At 34.1% G+C, this 20,569-nt stretch overlaps 1 protein-coding gene across 1 annotated transcript; it reads left to right on the top strand.

The window, feature by feature from the left end:
* Positions 1-17,807: 17,807 nt before the first annotated feature.
* On the top strand, positions 17,808-18,212 carry LOC127288673 (uncharacterized). The gene has a single exon (XM_051316278.1). It carries the CDS (start codon positions 17,808-17,810, stop codon positions 18,210-18,212), a length of 405 nt encoding a protein of 134 aa, XP_051172235.1.
* Positions 18,213-20,569: the final 2,357 nt, after the last annotated feature.

The following is a 20,569-nucleotide window of genomic DNA, read 5'->3' on the forward strand; positions in this document are numbered from 1 at the left end:
ATATGTTCTTGTACAAACAACTTATTTCTTGCATTAAAACGAATCGATTAATCTAAATAAAATTCATATTTTACTGAAATCTATAGATTAAATCATTTTTATGAATTTTTGAAAAAAATCGTTTTTTGTATTTTTTGAAATAACTATTTCTTACATAAAAATTTTAATTAATTCTTGTCAAAATTGTATTCCTGACCTGAAAACAAATCGATTGATGTATATGGCTCATTTCATTTAAATTGTCATATTCAGCTTCCAGAAAAGTTGAGTTGGAAAATTTTGATTTTAAGGTTGAAACTAATTTTTTTTTATACAGTTTAACATGTTAAATTAACAAAATACATAGTTGTCACAAAATTAAAGTCATATATTTCTTTTGGCAGACGGTTTTTTTGGCAGAAATCGTCATATCTTATAAAAATTTTTTTCTGTCAATTTTTGATAAAATAATAATACTAAATATAATTTGATTTGACTGGTGATAAATATACTGAAGTTTTTGGGGCCGCTGAATCCGAATTTGAAGTCAGATTTTCAAAATTTAAAATGGTGGATCCAATATGGCGACCCAATATGGCGGATAATTTCAAGACTGATGCTATTCGGTCGAAATTTGTTTCTCGGGGGTTTTCGGGGTCGCTGAATGCGAATTTGATGACAGATGAACCCAAAAATCTTAAATGCGATGAAATCAAATTTTTTTGAAAGGTCTGTTTGGAACTTTATTAGGCTTATAAGTAATTTTTAACTGAACTGCGAAGGGGTTAAAAATTATATAGGCAAAATGCGAAATTTATGTCCATAAACATTATGAACATAAAACAAATAAACATCTATTCATTTGGCCTAAAGAATTAAAATAAAAATTTTTTGGGGGTGGGTCATAACCCCATTTTATGGAAAAAATTAGGGGGGAGGGTCGCGTGTACGGGTCATGTAGTACACGATTTATGCTATAATTTAAAACTTTTTTGAAGTTTTTACGTCAGGTTTAAAAGAAAAATCATATTAAACACCCATAAAAACATGTTTCTTGGCGGTTTTTACCCCCACTTTTTTTAAAATCCTGACATGCTAGGCAATTTTAAGATTCGGGATCGTATTCAGCGCCCAAAAATACATTAGAAACCATTCTGATATCAAGATAAAAGAAAAAAGTTTTATTTTGTAGGCCTCTGTGATTTACTACGTTTACTGAAGCCATATATACAAATTTGCATTACATTTATGACCATTACACTATTGACATTTTTCTCGTTTTTCGCTTATAAAATGAAAACGGTTATACTTAGATCGATGGGGTTGATCTCATTCGAAAGAGAATCCAAAAATACATTAAATTCCATACCGATATAAAATTCAAAATATTTTCTAACCATTTTCAAGGCGTTACACTGTTGACAGAAATTCAATTACGAAAGTGTTTCGGCATTTTCTGCTCGTAAGGTAATTTAAATAGCAGGTAAAAGTAGGAAATTCTGTCGGCACAACGTAAAAATACAAAAGTGAGGGACACGTCATTTTCATTTTCTGGAAATTATATAAAATAAAGTTTAATTACCAACACTTGATTTTCCTTAAATAGAGAACTAATACTTCACGAAATATTTTTTTAATCTGGTTTAAACACTATATTTTTGACATTTAATTCATTTAAACATTGAAAATGTCTCCGGGGACGCATAACACTTATGACATTTTGCCTGCTTTTTGTTCTGCCAATATTACGAAAATCACTTTTATGTCCTTGTAAGTAGAAAAATTATTGAAAATTATTGCTTTTTACTATATAAACAAATTAATTTCAACTAAGGTTATATCAAATCATTTTTTTTGGCAAGGGACACGAATATGACAATTTAAATGAAATGAGCCATATAAAGGTTACATTTTACCAATATTTATAAAATTGATTGCTATTTTAGTTGTAATCCTTTTTTTAATTTTGAATATCATTGTATCATGATGAGGTAGTTAAATGGTCATGGAACGAACACCTCGTTTATCATGGATATAAGTGAAGAGTCTTGCACTGTAAATAAGAATGAATTAAACGATAGTGATGGGTGATTCCACGTCAGAAATATCATCAATCTGCAAGTGGTTCGCCGATTTTAATAAAAATTGGTGAAATTATATCTTAATGTAAGAGCTGGCAGTCAGTAAAAAACAATTTTCTAAATATCTAAAATTGTAGCAGTTACACGACATTGAAATTTGATACTGCATTTTCTTCATTCCTTTATATCTCGGTCAATTAACCGATTTTGATGAATCACGCACCAATTTTTACATAAAATTACGTACTTTTAGAAAATTACAAAGCGAAAATAAAAAATTTGTTGTTTAAATAGAAAAAAAGTAAAAATAAAATTTTACTTACAGTTTTTTTTCAAATTTCGACCCTTTTTTGAAATATTTTCTTTTTTAATAAAATTCCTCTTCTTTTCATATTTAATTTTTTAAAAATTCATCTTTTGGAGACTTTACTGGTTCTTGAGATATCGCCCCTTAAATATGAACGGACTCCATCAATTCGACAACCGCAATATTTTGTATCGTTATTTTCATTTGTTTGTAAAAAAAATTTTATGGTTATGAATAGCTATTATTTATTTGTTTAACCTGTAAACAACGTGTAATGGGAAAATTTTGGCGCGGTATTGGTTGTACACAATTTAGTAGTACACAGATAAACTTTATACAGTTAATTCTATACAGTTTAACTGTATACAGAGAAATTAAATAATAAAAACCGATACCGCGCCGGAAAGGAAGGTAAAAACAATTCTGAATACTAATTTTCGTTGAGATGATGATACTTAAAAGACGATATCTCGAGAACCTGTAAAGTCTCCAAAATGAATTTTTTTTTTAATTAAAGATGAAAAGAAGAGGAATTTTATTAAAAAAGAAAATTTTTTAAAAAAGGGTCTAAATTTGAAAAAAACTGTAAGTAAAATTTTATTTTTAATTTTTCTCTATTTAAACAACAAATTTTTTATTTTCGCTTCATAATTTTCTGAAAGTACGTAATTTTATGTAAAAATTGGTGCGTGATTCATCAAAATCGGTTAAGAATTGACTGAGATATAAAGGAATGAAGAAAATGCAGTATCAAAATTCAATATCGTGTAACTCCGACAATTTTAGATATTTAGAAAATATTTTTTACTGACTGACAGTTCTTATATTAAGATATCATTAATTAGAAAGAGAAGGTAATTTTTTTTCATATATCTTGACGGAATGCCTCATACATGAGGCTAAGAAATTTAACACTTGGTGATTTAAATTCGAGATTCTCCGAGAGGCTTTACTGGTTGGATTTGTTGACGTCGAATGATAGAAGTAAATTAAGATATTTAGCACATTTTATGGTAAAAATTGTAAAAACTAGGCCCGTTCTAGTGTGATAATTGAAATACTTCAACTTTAGATTTTATAAAAATTGCGAATGACGCTATAAAGCTGCACTCTATTGTATAAATTTTAACAATTTTATGACAATAAATTCTATTATTTTATAACAATTTTTGTAGGGAATTCCATAAAAACTTAAAAAAATAATGTTTATTATCAAATATTTAACTTGATTATTTAATATTGATTAATTTTTGATTATATATGGAACAATTAATAATTTTTTCGAAAATGACTTGAAGCCAATTTAAAAATTATTTAAAAAATCTTTGTTAATTTCACTAAAAATAATCTTTCTTAATTTTTCTTCTATTTTGGACTATATTTAGAATCAAAATTTAAAATGATTTAATTTAAAATTATAATTCAATCCTATTTTTTTTGTTTGTGTCTTATCTCGAATGTAGAATCCTTTAATCTTTATAGAATAAGTTCTATTTAATTTAGTTGAATCAAAATGTTAACCTCAAAATTCAAATATTAAAATCATTTTCTATGTAAATTAAATATTAAATGTTTATTTTCTTTATTAAATTAAAAGAAACGAATCACTCCCTCTACTATTATCCATCTACGGGATTGAGCTGCCATTTATTATTTCCGGAAGAAAATTAATTTGATTCTATTTTGAATTTATGATTATTTTAGTCTACGTTTTTTATTTTTTTTTTATTGGTGTCCAATGACAGGACTGGCGCCCAAATTTAGTCTTCCGAAGGTAACTTAAAAAAAAATTAAGGTTACAATAGGTATAAGCAAAAGAAATCGAAAAAGAGGCATTGAAGTCAATGACCTAGTCGGCAAACCCTACCCTATCGTTCTTATCCAACAAAATTCTTATGTAGAGGTTACTGGTGGATAAGGTAAATATTTCTTAATATTCTCTGCAAATTAAGGTTCTTATAGGCCTTTTCGTCAGTAACCTATAATAGGAATTTTTTTGGATAAAAATGATTTTAAAAGAAATCACGAGCTATACTCACCCATTAACGGGAACTTTGTTTTATTAATTTTAGATGAAGCAGTCATAAGATATTATGACTACCACAAATAAGTACTTTTTGTAAGGCCAAATGTCTTTGGCATTGTTTTATTATTAATTAAAAAAGATAAAACTCAACGTCAATGTTATTTACGCGTTAAAGAAAATTTTTCATTTACCAACATTAATTGCTTCCAGTACTTTTTCTTCTGCAACTTTAATCATTATTATTTAAAATTCAAATCTCAGACTACACAAACTGTTTCTTACAAAGTAGTAATCTTAATGATACACGATTTCATATCTTTAATATATGAATGGTAATTTTGAGGATAAGCTTCGTTGCGCTAGAAATATTATGAGCTCTCGTTAATTCACTTACAATTAGAGACATACTTTCAGAACGTTAATATAAATCAAATTTATTTAATTTTTTTTCATTTCAACTCATATTGTCACCTACCACAATAATTAAATATTTTGTTTATTGTAACCTTCATTTATTCAGGTTTTCCCTAGAACATCAAACATCGTTTTATGATTTCTCGAACTTTGACATAAAATAATATAAAAGACATTTACAAAAAACTGAAAATGAGAAGTTGGTAATAGGTTGTCCATCTTTTGTTTCAAGAAATGTGACAGAAGTGAATATATGAATAGCATGAAAATCGCGTGAAAAGAAACAAGTTTCGGAGTTTTCGAGTGAGCTTATCGTTAGGTGGTTACGCGTCACTCTGGAAATTTGATTCAGTGCGAGAGAAAAGGAAGTGACGTCTGTCGTAGGTGCTCAAAATGAGAGAAGGTAGCGTGTAGTCAGATGGAACGAGGTTGATAGCACTTCATTTCGCATGGGCTCACTCCATTCTCCTTCATAATGGATACTCGAAAGATTACTTACCGCTACTGTTAATTGACAAGCTTGCCACCTCTTTTCAAACATGTTCTTCCTTCTATACCCCGTATTTTTACTCTTGTCGAGCCGAGTCACCCCCAACTCTCAAATATATCTTCAATCTCTCTTTACTTCTCTCTTCTCGACGAACTTTAATATATTATATTATGACTGCACCATAATAAACTTTATTAACTCCCAAGTCATTCATCTATTAGAAATAAAATTTAAGTACGCGAAGAAAAATTGATATTTGAAGATAGTATGCAAAATATATTAAAAGAAAATATAATCAGACAGAATATCTGTATACCTCAAAAAACATCTTCTTGAAATAATTTTTATTCCAATTTAGTATCTCTAAATATTCAAATCATTGACAAAATTGACGACGATATTAAGCTACCAATTTTTTCTAAAATCGAAGAATTTACTTATTGACAAGTTAAGGGCAGGTCAAAGTCGATGCGATTTTCCCATTGAAGCTCTATGTAAAAATTACATCGACTTTGACCTACCCTTAAGTCTCTTCAAAATAGGTTTTTGGTTTGATTCATATATCAATGATAGACTACAAATAGGTATACATATATGAAATTGACGACCAGTCGGAGTAGGATTGACTAAAGTGTGGTGTTCCTCAAGGCTCATCTCTTTCTGCACTACTTTTTAATTTGTTTATTTCAGATCTTTAGTAGTAAACGGAACTCCAATACTATTTAAAGAAAAAGTAAAAGAACTCGGTTTAATAATGGATCGAACATTATCATATAAGCATATAATAGAAATTTCACGTAAAATATACACGCTGTTACAACAAATAAGCAGAAACAAAGAATCTCTTCCAACTGCTACACGTCTACTATTAATAAAAACTTTTCTCCTACCTTGTTTTGACTCTTGGTGGACAGTTTATGAGAAGCATGCTTCATCCAATTTTTAATAATAAAACCCCACCATATCTTTGTGAGTTATTTGAGTTAAGAAACAATGATGATTCCATAGAAAGAAGGTGTATTTTAAAAATACCCACATAGAAGACTGTGGAACAAGTGTTACGGCGTAACAATAACAAAAGAAACACTTTAGAATTTTAGTTTATTTTAGATATATTATTTGAAATATATAATTCACAATTTTGGAAAATAGAAAAGGTTTATGATTTCTCTGAAGAACATTCAGAATAGAATATTGAATAGGCTAAACTTATAAGGCAATAAAAAACAATATTCTCATTTAGTGCAGGATAAGATTTTATAGAAAGGACATTTGTCAAGCTTACAGTTTATTATTTTATTTGGGTCTTAAAATAACAAAGGTAGATGTGTACGGATATTAGTTAGATTAAGATATTCACACTTGTACCAAAAATGTATTAAGGGTCTTATTCTATTGTCTACAAAGGCGGCAATTTGGACTGTCTTAAACACCTTAGAGTAGGGGGTAGTAGCCGCCCAGCTTTGTCAAAAACAAATCTACAAGTATGAAAAATCTTGAGAGTTTTTCAGATGTATTTTACCATTCAACAAAAACACAAGTTGTAGAATAAATTAAAGCTTAGATTTTCACTGTATATATAACAAACAAAATTATTTATTAAATTAAGTTTAGATTAAATTAAATAAAAGTCTAAATTTATTTTTCAACCAGTACAATCCAGAACATAACTATCTCATACGATTCACGAGACTTAAAAAAAGTTATTATAAGAAGCTATTCTTTAACTTTTTATTTAAAGAGAATAATAAGTTGTTCGATATAACATATTGGTGATATTATGCGATAACTTATTTGTCATGCTTAAAGTATTATGTACTTGCTAAACGACATTTCAAACACTAATCTTTATATCATTAAATTTAATTATTTTAATTTGTATTTCATATTTTTGTTTACTTTTACTCTTTATTATCAAGCACAACAAAATTATACACCGAAAAAAATTTGCTGCGTTGTCAACAGCATCTCTGGCGTCATCTAGAAATCGCAGTTGTACTATTCACAAAAAGCTGATTTTTGGGAAACACACAAATCTCATTGAATGTGTCACACTTACATTCTTTGTGCATGCGTTATGCCTCTGTATTAACGCAAATAAAATTGTGCTATTCCCAATTTTATGTGTCGGAAACTTAATTTTCTTTTAGTCTACATATGGCTATTTATATTTTATACAATTGTCTATTCTGAAAGTTGCACTGTTTTCGATAAAAAGTTTTTTTCCTTGTAGAATTAGAATAAAAATAGCAAATTAAAAGGAAATTAGTATTATTGTTATTATAGGCATACAATTGTTAAATTTTTAGTAGGAGAGTGTAGGGAGTTGTGCCTCATGGGGAGTCGTGCTCCATGTCAATTTTTTTATTCTGTCAATTACTATGACAAATTTCAACTATTGGCATATTCTTTTCTCGTTAAGAACTAATTTTTTAAGTGGTTCTTGTCATCTTTGTAAGTATTTTTAGTGTCTTTCCAGGTAGTGAATTAAAATTTTGTTCTAAAAGTTTTTTTGACTCTTTATGTTTAGGTCATTTCCACTAATTTTTTCAAAGTGATCACAATGTTTAGTGTATAAAAATTAGGTGTCATTAATAACTTTTTGATGTACAAAGAAATTCGCAGAAACCTTGGATGTATCAATTATTCTAAACTATTTTGAAAATGTAGAAAATGGGGAGTAATGCTCTAGCGTTACTGGGAAGTTGTGCCTCACATCATATTTAACAGCTTTTAATTGAAAGATTGAACCAACTTACCTGAAGTGAAGTTCAATCTTAATTGTGGGAGCTGCCTCGTCCGAAGAAATCAAATATGTGTATAGTTCGACAGTACTATCCGTTCCGTTAGTTTTTCAAATTCAAAATTTTTTTTCTTTTTGCCGTGTGTGGCGCCTTGTTCGTCGTTTTCCGGCAGCTATCATGGTTTAGTCATTATATTTTAAAACGTTTTTTCCTTTTAAATTGTGATTTTCGGTATTTTAGGAGTAGGGTGGGTTTGATCTCTTCGGACGAGGCAGCTCGCATAATTAAGATATTGAACTTCACTTCAGGTAAGTGCGTTTAATCTTTCAATTGAACTTCGCTGCTTCGTCCTCAAGATCAAATATGTGTAGATGTTTAAAGCTATTTGAAAGAATTATATATCTATTTTACATAGATTTTATTTTAGGATTATTAATTTAAGTAAGACAGAAATAGTAATAGTAAAAAAGTAATTTTCAATAAAAAGATGTCGTTTTTCGTGATAATGTGATAATAATTGAAAAATATTGTACTTTTCTGAAGATTTAAGTTTACGCATTCAATACTGCGGATGCAAAGCTGGTTGATTGGTCAATTGGCCTGTTGTAAAATCTGGTAAAAACTGACTTGTTTGAGCTCCAACCTACTGTCTGCCTTATCACATCTATAGGTACTTTTATCTTTTCTAGCTGCTGTAGATGTAGCGGCATGCCTTGTACTGTGAGCTATTAAACGTGAGAAACAGCTTCTTTTCATCTTTCCTTAACGCCGCTGTCCTTACGAGGTATGCACTGAGTGTTAATGAACACAGGAATATTGAGATTCAGTTGATGTATGTTAAGGCCTGCTGTTTCTATTGGAGCTGGAATTTTAATTTGCACCAATTTCTCTGGCCTTGTTATGTTGTCGACTTCGATATTCCAGAATTTCTGTGCTCTTTGAGTTTTACACAGTGCTAGGAGAGTGACCATCTTCTTCGTTAGGTTCTCTAACCCACGTGAAAAGGTTCCCGGAATTTTTGCAAAGTGACTCTGGGAGTAGTTCCCAGAACATTCGGAGAACATTCCCGGAAAATTTTTGGTTTTTTCCCAGAATTCATGGAATTTCCGTTTCAATCAAGTAATTGATACTCCGGGATGACTCCAACGTACATCCAGATATCCAGGAGTCAATTGGACAACTTCATCAGGGAATTTTAGCTGTAATCATACAATTAATACTCCAGGATGACTCCAACGTTCATCATGATGACTAGGAGTCAATTGGACAACTTCTCCAGGGAATTTTAGCTGTAATCAAATAATCGATACTCCAGGATGACTCCAACGAACATCATGATGACTAGGAGTCAATTGGGCAACTTCTCCAGGGAATTTTAACTGTAATTAAATAATCGATACTCCAGGATGACTCCAACGTACATCATGATGACTAAGAGTCAATTGGACAACTTCTCCAGAGAATTTTAGCTGTAATAAAACAATCGATACTCCAGGATGACTCCAACGTACATCATGATTACTAGGAGTCAATTGGGCAACTTCTTCAGGGAATTTTCGTTTTAACCAAATAATCGAGTTTCTATGACAACTCCAACGTACATCCAGATACCCAGATGTTAATTGGGCAACTTATCCATGGAATTTGAGCTCTAGTCAAACAATCGATACTCCAGGATGACTCCAACGTATATCATGATTACTAGGAGTCAATTGGACAACTTCTCCAGGGAATTTTAGCTGTAATCAAATAATCGATACTCCAGGATGACTCCAACGTACATCATGATGACTAAGAGTCAATTGGACAACTTCTCCAGAGAATTTTAGCTGTAATAAAACAATCGATACTCCAGGATGACTCCAACGTACATCATGATGACTAGGAGTCAATTGGACAACTTCTTCAGGGAATTTTCGTTTTAACCAAATAATCGAGTTTCTATGACAACTCCAACGTACATCCAGATACCCAGATGTTAATTGGGCAACTTATCCATGGAATTTTAGCTCTAGTCAAACAATCGATACTCCAGGATGACTCCAACGTATATCATGATTACTAGGAGTCAATTGGACAACTTCTCCAGGGAATTTTAGCTGTAATCAAATAATCGATACTCCAGGATGACTCCAACGAACATCATGATGACTAGGAGTCAATTGGGCAACTTCTCCAGGGAATTTTAACTGTAATCAAATAATCGATACTCCAGGATGACTCCAACGTACATCATGATGACTAAGAGTCAATTGGACAACTTCTCCAGAGAATTTTAGCTGTAATAAAACAATCGATACTCCAGGATGACTCCAACGTACATCATGATTACTAGGAGTCAATTGGGCAACTTCTTAAGGGAATTTTCGTTTTAACCAAATAATCGAGTTTCTATGACAACTCCAACGTACATCCAGATACCCAGATGTTAATTGGGCAACTTATCCATGGAATTTTAGCTCTAGTCAAACAATCGTTACTACAGGATGACTCCAACGTATATCATGATTACTAGGAGTCAATTGGACAACTTCTCCAGGGAATTTTAGCTGTAATCAAATAATCGATACTCCAGGATGACTCCAACGTACATCATGATGACTAAGAGTCAATTGGACAACTTCTCCAGAGAATTTTAGCTGTAATAAAACAATCGATACTCCAGGATGACTCCAACGTACATCATGATGACTAGGAGTCAATTGGACAACTTCTTCAGGGAATTTTCGTTTTAACCAAATAATCGAGTTTCTATGACAACTCCAACGTACATCCAGATACCCAGATGTTAATTGGGCAACTTATCCATGGAATTTTAGCTCTAGTCAAACAATCGATACTCCAGGATGACTCCAACGTATATCATGATTACTAGGAGTCAATTGGACAACTTCTCCAGGGAATTTTAGCTGTAATCAAATAATCGATACTCCAGGATGACTCCAACGAACATCATGATGACTAGGAGTCAATTGGGCAACTTCTCCAGGGAATTTTAACTGTAATCAAATAATCGATACTCCAGGATGACTCCAACGTACATCATGATGACTAAGAGTCAATTGGACAACTTCTCCAGAGAATTTTAGCTGTAATAAAACAATCGATACTCCAGGATGACTCCAACGTACATCATGATTACTAGGAGTCAATTGGGCAACTTCTCCAGGGAGTTTTAACTGTAATCAAATAATCAATACTCCAGGATGACTCCAACGTACATCATGATGACTAGGAGTCAATTGGACAACTTCTTCAGGGAATTTTCGTTTTAACCAAATAATCGAGTTTCTATGACAAGTCCAACGTACATCCAGATACCCAGGTGTGAATTGGACAACTTCTCCAGGGAATTTTAGCTGTAATAAAACAATTGATACTCCAGGATGACTCCAACGTACATCATGATGACTAGGAGTCAATTGGACAACTTCTCCAGGGAATTTTAGCTGTAATCAAATAATCGATACTCCAGGATGACTCCAACGAACATCATGATGACTAGGAGTCAATTGGGCAACTTCTCCAGGGAATTTTAACTGTATTCAAATAATCGATACTCCAGGATGACTCCAACGTACATCATGATGACTAGGAGTCAATTGGACAACTTCTTCAGGGCATTTTCGTTTTAACCAAATAATCGAGTTTTAAAGACAACTCCAACGTACATGTGGATACTCAGGAGTGTATTGGTCAACTTCTTTAGAGAATTTTACACAAAGAAAATTTAAGTATTACTTTTTGTTAAAGTCATATGTATTTTTAGTAAATTGACTACTAAAGTGGGGCAAAAACGAGAAGAAGACGAAATTTCTTATTTAATAGAAGTCTCTTTAACAATATATGACAATATATGACGTTAAGGGTAACATTGTCATTTTCAAATCCGTATAACTATGAAAAAAGTTAATGGATTTTAATTTATCTATAATGAATTTTGATGCATTTTTCACGTACTTTCAAAAAATGTATAGTAAATTTAAAAAAAAAAAAATTTTGACCCCTTTTTTTCAAAATCAACCCTTTTTTTCGATTTTCACCCCTTCGGTAAAGTAAAGTGGGACAACAATAATTTTCTGATAATCCTAATATTAAATAATCATAAAAATTAAATCCAAGTTTATAATTCTTTGAATTATTAAGAATCAGTTTGAAACGAAAATTCCCTTAAGAAGTTGTCCAATTGATTCCTAGTCATCATGATGTACGTTAGAGTTGTCATAGAAACTCGACTATTTGGTTAAAACGAAAATTCCTTGAAGAAGTTGTCCAATTGACTCCTAGTCATCATGATGTACGTTGGAGTCATCCTGGAGTATCGATTATTTGATTACAGTTAAAATTCCCTGGAGAAGTTGCCCAATTAACTCCTAGTAATCATGGTGTACGTTGGAGTCATCCTGGAGTATCGATTGTTTGATTAGAGCTAAAATTCCCTGGAGAAGTTGCCCACTTGACATCTGGGTATCTGGATGTACGTTGGAGTTGTCATAGAAACTCGATTATTTGGTTAAAACGAAAATTCCCTGAAGAAGTTGTCCAATTGACTCCTAGTCATCATGATGTACGTTGGAGTCATCCTGGAGTATCGATTATTTGAATACCGTTAAAATTCCCTGGAGAAGTTGCCCAATTGACTCCTAGTAATCATGGTGTACGTTGGAGTCATCCTGGAGTATCGATTGTTTGATTAGAGCTAAAATTCCCTTGAGAAGTTGCCCACTTGACATCTGGGTATCTGGATGTACGTTGGAGTTGTCATAGAAACTCGATTATTTGGTTAAAACGAAAATTCCCTGAAGAAGTTGTCCAATTGACTCCTAGTCATCATGATGTACGTTGGAGTCATCCTGGAGTATCGATTATTTGATTACAGATAAATTCCCTGGAGAAGTTGCCCAATTGACTCCTAGAAATCATGATATACGTTGGAGTCATCCTGGAGTATCGATTGTTTGACTAGAGCTAAAATTCCATGGAGAAGTTGCCCAATTAACATCTGGGTATCTGGATGTACGTTGGAGTTGTCATAGAAACTCGATTATTTGGTTAAAACGAAAATTCCCTGAAGAAGTTGTCCAATTGACTCCTAGTCATCATGATGTACGTTGGAGTCATCCTGGAGTATCGATTAGTTGATTACAGTTAAAATTCCCTGGAGAGTTGCCCAATTGACACATCGGTATCTGCATGTACGTTGGAGTTGTCATAGAAACTCGATTATTTGGTTAAAACGAAAATTCCCTGAAGAAGTTGTCCAATTGACTCCTAGTCATCATGATGTACGTTGGAGTCATCCTGGAGTATCGATTATTTGAATACAGTTAAAATTCCCTGGAGAAGTTGCCCAATTGACTCCTAGTAATCATGATGTACGTTGGAGTCATCCTGGAGTATCGATTGTTTGATTACAGCTAAAATTCCCCAGAGAAGTTGTCCAATTGACTCCTAGTCATCATGATGTTCGTTGGAGTCATCCTAAAGTATCGATTTTTTGATTACAGCTAAAATTCCCTGATGAAGTTGTCCAATTTACTCCTGGATATCTGGATGTACGTTGGAGTCATCCCGGAGTATCAGTTACTTGATTGAAACGAAAATTCCATGAATTCTGGGAAAAAACCAAAAAAATTCCGGGAATGTTCTCAAAATGTTGTGGGAACTACTCCCAGAGTCACTCTGCAAAAACTTCCGGGAACCTTTTCACGTGGGAAAGAAGTTTCTTCTTTGGGGTGCAGCATTTCCAGGTACCGAAGGACTGGTTCTGGATCCCATGTTGATTGGTACTTCGGTCTTAGTTTTGAGATTCCTTTAAAAATCGGGAGATTTGTGCATCGTTTTCTAATTCGTTGCCCATAATTAAAGAAATGGCTGGTCTGTAAACGTTGAGCACACCGTATGACTTATTGTTAGTATGTGTCATAGCCTCCGTGAAAAATTGTAAAATCATGGTATTTAAGCTGCTGAAGATTGGGGTTTCATTTACTTGACAAAATTTCTACCATTTTTCAAGACTTTTACTATACTGTTTTTTTCTGATAGGGAGGCTAACATTACTTCCACTGCTTTCGGTGTAATAGTAGCTGCCCCAGCCAGATCATCATCATCTTTACAGAGAATCATCTGTAAAGATAGTTAGTTTACACCTGGACTCTCTGATTGAATTGACTGATAATATGGACGTCACTATCCATCACTTTAAGTTCTCATCGACCTTGTCAGAACGTGTAAGTTTCTTATAAAAATCGTTGTCGTAGTTTCTCAAAGCACGGAATTTCTTTCTTTCTCCAGCTGTTTAATATGCACCCTGCTATAACAGATAGCTGGACATGCAGCTACTAAAGTGACAATGAATCAAGCATAGTTTTTATGCTGTAGGGAATTCTAATTTCCCAAGTAATTTCATATTGAAGAATCGATAATAGATGCTAATGTGATTTCCAGACTTTCTTCTGGTGTTCCCATTTGAATCCAAGCTTGCCGAATAATTGGCCAGCCACCAGGCTAAGGTGCTTCTATAATGGGTGTCGAGGTCTATCGGATGAAATCAAAATATTATGACAAGGCTTAAAATAAATACGTATTTCAGTTAACAGCGCATGGAAAATGAAACATCATTTTTTGCCACTCTTTGGAAAAAATTTTTAGCGTACTGTTACATCCCAGTAACTAAAATTTTAAAAATATATTAAAATATATTTCATTTATATAGGCATATAATAAGTAGTAAAAATAATAGTAAACAAAGCTTTACTCTCAATCTTTCAAAATTGATAATCTAAAATTATAATTATTTCTAATATTATATTGAAGCATTGACTCATATATATCATTATATGTGTCTATGTCTATATATATGTATATCTCTGCCTGCATGCTATGACTCGACGCGAGCAAACAATGTATATAGATATAGTGCGTACAGGCATGGATATGTGAGTATAGATATGGCGCGTAGATGCATCACCGAAGGTGACCTCCCGCTACAGAAAGGCTATGCTGAGAAATCACGTGTGATTGTTGAACAAGAGCGAAAACTATCTATACTAGTTTTAGCCCTAATTCTTCAAAATTAATTATTTCTTTTTGCAATATTATATAAAATTCAATTACCTATTATTATCAAAATAACAAACCTCATATTTTCAATATTTTAAGATTACAAAACGCTATTATTCAAAAGTATGAATAATTCTCAATATAAAAACTTTCCTAATATGATTTCCACGCAAATCTTTGGCTAATTCTTAGGAATTGTTTTTGCAGCTGCATAAAGTATAAAATTCTATGCAATGTTCAACTTTTCACTTGTATCAAATAGCATAGGCTAACCTTTGACTTGAATATCGAAAGCCTGATGATAGGCAATTCCTAGAAATTATACCTATGCCATTTGACACTACTACGCACAATACTTTCTACCAACGAATGGACTTATGACTCATGTATGCGTTTAGCGAGGCGCAAGCACAGTTTTCGAGCTACTATTGGAAGATGCTTGTAGACGATGTAATAGCGATACTTGCGCTATGCGATACAGGATGCAGGTGTCCATCTAAGTTCTGAGAATTGTCTTAATTCTATGAAAGGTCTAAGAGTCATGCTTGGAGATGGGGTGATCTTTGAACTTATTTACTCCCACTGAGGATCATTTTCTAGTATAAAAACCCATACAAATACATTGTCATTTGTCATTTGCTCCGGAATCATTTTATAGTTCGTTTCATAACGTGAAATTACCATCGTGAGTTTGACCCTTCGGTTACTTTAAAATTATTACTACTGTAACTCTTGCATCTCGAACAGTATATGTTTACTCGTTGTTCGGTATTAAAGCAAGTAATCATCATCGCCAGATTTGTAAGCTTGTCATTTATTTAATTTTATTGTTAATCGTCGTATAAGTGTATTCTCAATTTAACGATTTTGCAAACGTGACGTGTGTGCATTTCGGAGTTTACGAACTAAAAAACTGTGAGGAAGTCTCAACCGTTCCTTTTCAGGAGTTGTAAAAACTCACAGCGTCAAGGACAAGTGCCAACTTGTCAATTTATATTTGTTTCTGCCCTCTGAACAGAGGTAATTGTAAGTACTAAATTTTAAAATCCACAATTCTTGTAACAACATCTTTTAACATAAAACATTATTGTAACATTTTGATTTAATTCATTATATTAATAAATTATACAACATTTATATCAATAAAATTCTTCACTGAGATTCTCATATACCTAAATTCATATTTAAATTAACAACTATAAGTGTCAAGGCAATTATTTAATAGTAAAATAAATTAAAAGACGACCCCCGTAGGATCGATACGAACAAACTTTCTCACATAAAAATAAATGGTCAAGCTTTACCAACTTGACTTAATCAGCCTACCATTCCTCCAAATTTTTAAAATTGATTTTATTAATTAAAATTAAATTCAACCTCGCCTTTCGCTCGGGATGTAACAGCACCAACAATTTCACAAACAGGCTCTTGTAGTTTTTTTGAGGCCCGAAATTTTTATTAGGTTTTAAACCTTTGGCTCCGGAATTCAATGTTTGCAGATTAACTTGCATCACTGTAAAAGCGCAACGGCGATTCTAGGCAAGAGCTTGACAGTGAAGCAAACAGCCATTGCCTTTATTCAAAATCCTTGGGTTTACAAGGGTAAGATTAGACGTTTGAATAACAGTGGGGAGTTAATGAGTTCACCACAGGTATTGGCACCCAGGGCGTGTATCGCCTATAAGGGAGTAAATGCGTTTCCTCTTTTAGAGTTAACTAGTCGAGATCTGGCAGTTATAAAAGTCATATATCGAGTTAAAAATGGAAGTAACAAAGAGGTGATTCTTGCCTCTGGTTACTTTCCGGGATCAGAAAATGAACTCTCACCACCAGACGAGGTAATAAGACTGGTGGAGTACTGTCATCAGGACGGACTTTTTCTTATTTTGGGTTGTGATACCAATTCACACCATGTTATTTGAGGTAGTACAGACATCAATGATAGAAGTGTAAAACTTCTCGACTTTCTAGTTGATTCAGACCTAGATTTCCTTAATCAGGAAAACAAGCTTACCTTTGTTACTAAAAACAGGAAGGAGGTTTTGGATATTACTATCTGTTCGAGGTCAATGTGGGAGAAAGTGCAGGATTGGAAAGTGTCGGATGAAGACTCACTTTCAGACCACAGACTTATAACGTTCAGAATAGAGTCAGCTGATCGTGAATATAAGTGGGTCGTAATCCTAGAAGTACCAATTGGTCTTTATATTGTGAAGACCTTAGGGACTCCATGGAATGCTTTCCTACTAGTTATGGTACAAAAGAGGAGTTAGAACTTGCAGCAAATTTTCTGCAGGATTCAATTATTTCCGCTTTTGAGAGAAAGTGTAACCCAAAAAGATTTGAAACTAGCAGGAAAACTACTTGGTGGAATGCTAAGTTGGAAAGACTTAGGGGTAAGGTGAGAATGTTGCTGCATAAAGCAAAGAAAAGTAGGAATGAACAGGCATGGGCAGTGAACCAGAACGCTCGTAATTCCTATAAAAAAGAGATAGACAAGGCTCGAGCATCCGGCTGGAGGAGCTTTTGCGAAGGTATTGAGAAGATACCAGAAGTATGTAGACTTCATAAAATTCTAGCCAGAGATGCTACAGCTAAGCTATCTTCAATTAAGCTACCTAAAGGACGTTTCGCCCGTGACAGCTGAGTGTATCCACGAAAATCTCGTCCTGGACAAGAACACTGGAAACTTGCATCCGACATTATGACTCCGGAAAAGATTGATTGGGCTTTAGGTCTGTTTAAGCCATTTAAGGCACCAGGGGGAGACGGCATATACCCGATTCTCTTACAAAAAGGACTGCGGTATGTTCGTATACCTTTGGTTAAAATCATGAGAACAAGTATAGCTCTAGGCTACACTCCTGAGGCATGGAAAATGACCAGAGTAGTGTTTATTCCGAAGGCTGGGCGTGCTAGTAATACAGCAGCCAAAGACTTCAGACCGATCAGTTTAACCTCCTTCATCCTTAAGAGGTTGGAGAAACTGATCGATACTTTTATCAGGCAGGAATGTCTGATAAATCAACCTTTACATTCAGGACAGCACGCGTATAGAGCAGGCTGTTCTGTAGAAACAGCCCTTCATTCAGCAATTTTCAAAATATAGGAAGAGATACACTCAGGGGGTTATGCGGTAGTCACTTTTTTAGATATAGAGGGTGCTTTCCCTAACACCTGTAGTCAAGAAATATGCAATGCGGCTAAGAGATGTGGCATACCAGATCCATTGGTTAGGTGGATTAAAGGTATGCTCCGTAATAGAGCCCTGAAAGCAGAGTTTGGAGAGGCCAAAATAAATGGCCTAGTTTCCTATGGTTGCCCACAAGGCGGTGTTTTATCTCCTCTATTGTGGAGCTTAGTTGCAGATAAGTTATTAGTAGAACTCAACGGACAGGGATTTAATACGCAAAGCTATGCGGACGACTTCCTGATTATTGTAAGAGGTCTCTCGTTATATACACTCTTAGAATTGACACAGAGGGCATTAGGGATCGTTAAGAGATGGTGTGAACGAACTGGCCATCCTGTTAATCCAGACAAGACGGATATTGTTATGTTTACTAGGAAATACAAGGTTCTCACTGTGAGAAAACCTGTATTTTATGGGAGAGAAGTGCCTTTTTCCGATTCGGTCAAATATCTGGGAGTGATTCTGGATAAGAAGCTGATGTGGAGAAAGCACTCACAGTATCAATATAGTAGATTTTGCACTACTTTCCGGGTTTGCAGAAGGGCTATTGGATCATCTTGGGTATTAAAACCGGATATGGTTCAGTGGCTCTATCGTATGGTCCTGTTGCTAAGGTTTCCGCATGCAGCAGTTGTTTGGTGGATTAGAAGCCAGTTGAAAACGATGAAATTGAAACTTGAATAACTGCAAGCAATGATGTTTAGAGGGATTACTGGCGTAATTAGAACCACGCCAACTTCTGCGTTAGGTTTCTTACTGGCGGAGGAACCTCTACACATTTTAACGGTTAAGAAGGCTGCTCTCACAATGACCAGTCTTCAAGCACAGTGAAAATGGAGAGCTAGGGGAAAACACACAAAACTCCCGGCCTCTATACTGAAGATCCCCAGAAATCAGTATGGGATAGGATAGAATGGTCTAATGCAACTAAAGTGACATTATCTTTGGGTAATTACACCTCGGTCTGGCAGGCAGAGGTTGTCTTGAAAAAGGAAAATCTGACAAGAGAATTAATATCTGTGTCGATAGTCAGGCGGCTTTAAACGCCTTGAGTAATCCGACTATAGAGTCAAAACTAGTTTGAGAATGTCGGAAGATATTATACGAGCTAGGTTTGAAAAATAAGCTCTCATTAATCTAGGTACCAGGACACTCGGGAATCAGAGGAAATGAGGCAGCGGATATCTTAGGCCGTAGAGGGTCTGAGATGACTATGATAGGCCCGGAACCGGCGGTAGGCATTATGCCAGGCGCGGTAAAAAGGGCCATTGAAAGATGATCTAGTGGATGTTATGAGAGAGAGTGGGTGAAGACTACTATAGATACACAGGCCAAAGCTCTGTTGGGATTAAAACTGAACAGGGGCTTTGCCGAGTGACTTCTAAAACTCAATAAGAACAAAGTTAGAGAAGTGGTCAGGCTGCTCACAGGACATGGCCTCCTGAATTATCATCAGCACAAAATAGGTAGAAACGTCTCACCTAGGTGCAGATTGTGTGACGCAGAAGAGGAATCTTCTACTCATATTTTATGTCCCTGTCCAGCTTACGCTGCAGTGAGACATCAATGCTGGGGTTATGCCTTTATAGACCCAGATAGGATTCGCGACCTCTCGTTAGAAGAATTACTGGACTTTTGGAATAGGACAGGACTCTAGAGAGGGAGACTGGGTTCGAGCTTGCCGGGGTTAGGTGCAATAGGGCTTGCGACTTAAGTACCAACACTCGTACTAGAGGACTTCGGTATAAGCTTGTTTTAGATTAGATTAGAAACATTTGACTCTCCGTTTTAGAGATCTTCATTTTTCAGAATTGTGACGACTTCTTTACCGAACAAGAGTTCTTTACAACAATCAATCGCTGATTCTTGTGTCAGCAAATAAGATATGATCTTTACATTCGCTGCGCTACAAGCTGTAATTTTTTCTTGACGAGCAAAAACTTTTCTATCTCGAAGGGCAACTGCTTTTGGAAGGGAGCTCTTAAATTCAGCATTCAATTTCGGGGGATCAATTTGGATACAATTAGTCAGAGGCGGATATTTTTTCAACAGATCTTTAAAACCTTTTTCGTGCAGACCTAATTTCAAAATCTCCTTTCAACGAACTACGAAATCATTGAAGAATTTGTGGAGCTAAAACTCTTTCTGCATCCAAGCGTTTTCCAATTACATTTAATACAGTGGGATCCAATGTTTTTCTTTAGGTGTTGTTTCACGTTGTGACTGGGATGTTTCCGTTTTATTCGTGTTCTAATTTTTTTACAAAAAATACT

Source organism: Leptopilina boulardi, unplaced genomic scaffold (assembly GCF_019393585.1).
Source record: "Leptopilina boulardi isolate dan_hultmark-lab unplaced genomic scaffold, ZJU_Lbou_2.1 LbouV2_392, whole genome shotgun sequence".
Taxonomy (NCBI): Eukaryota; Metazoa; Arthropoda; class Insecta; order Hymenoptera; family Figitidae; genus Leptopilina; species Leptopilina boulardi.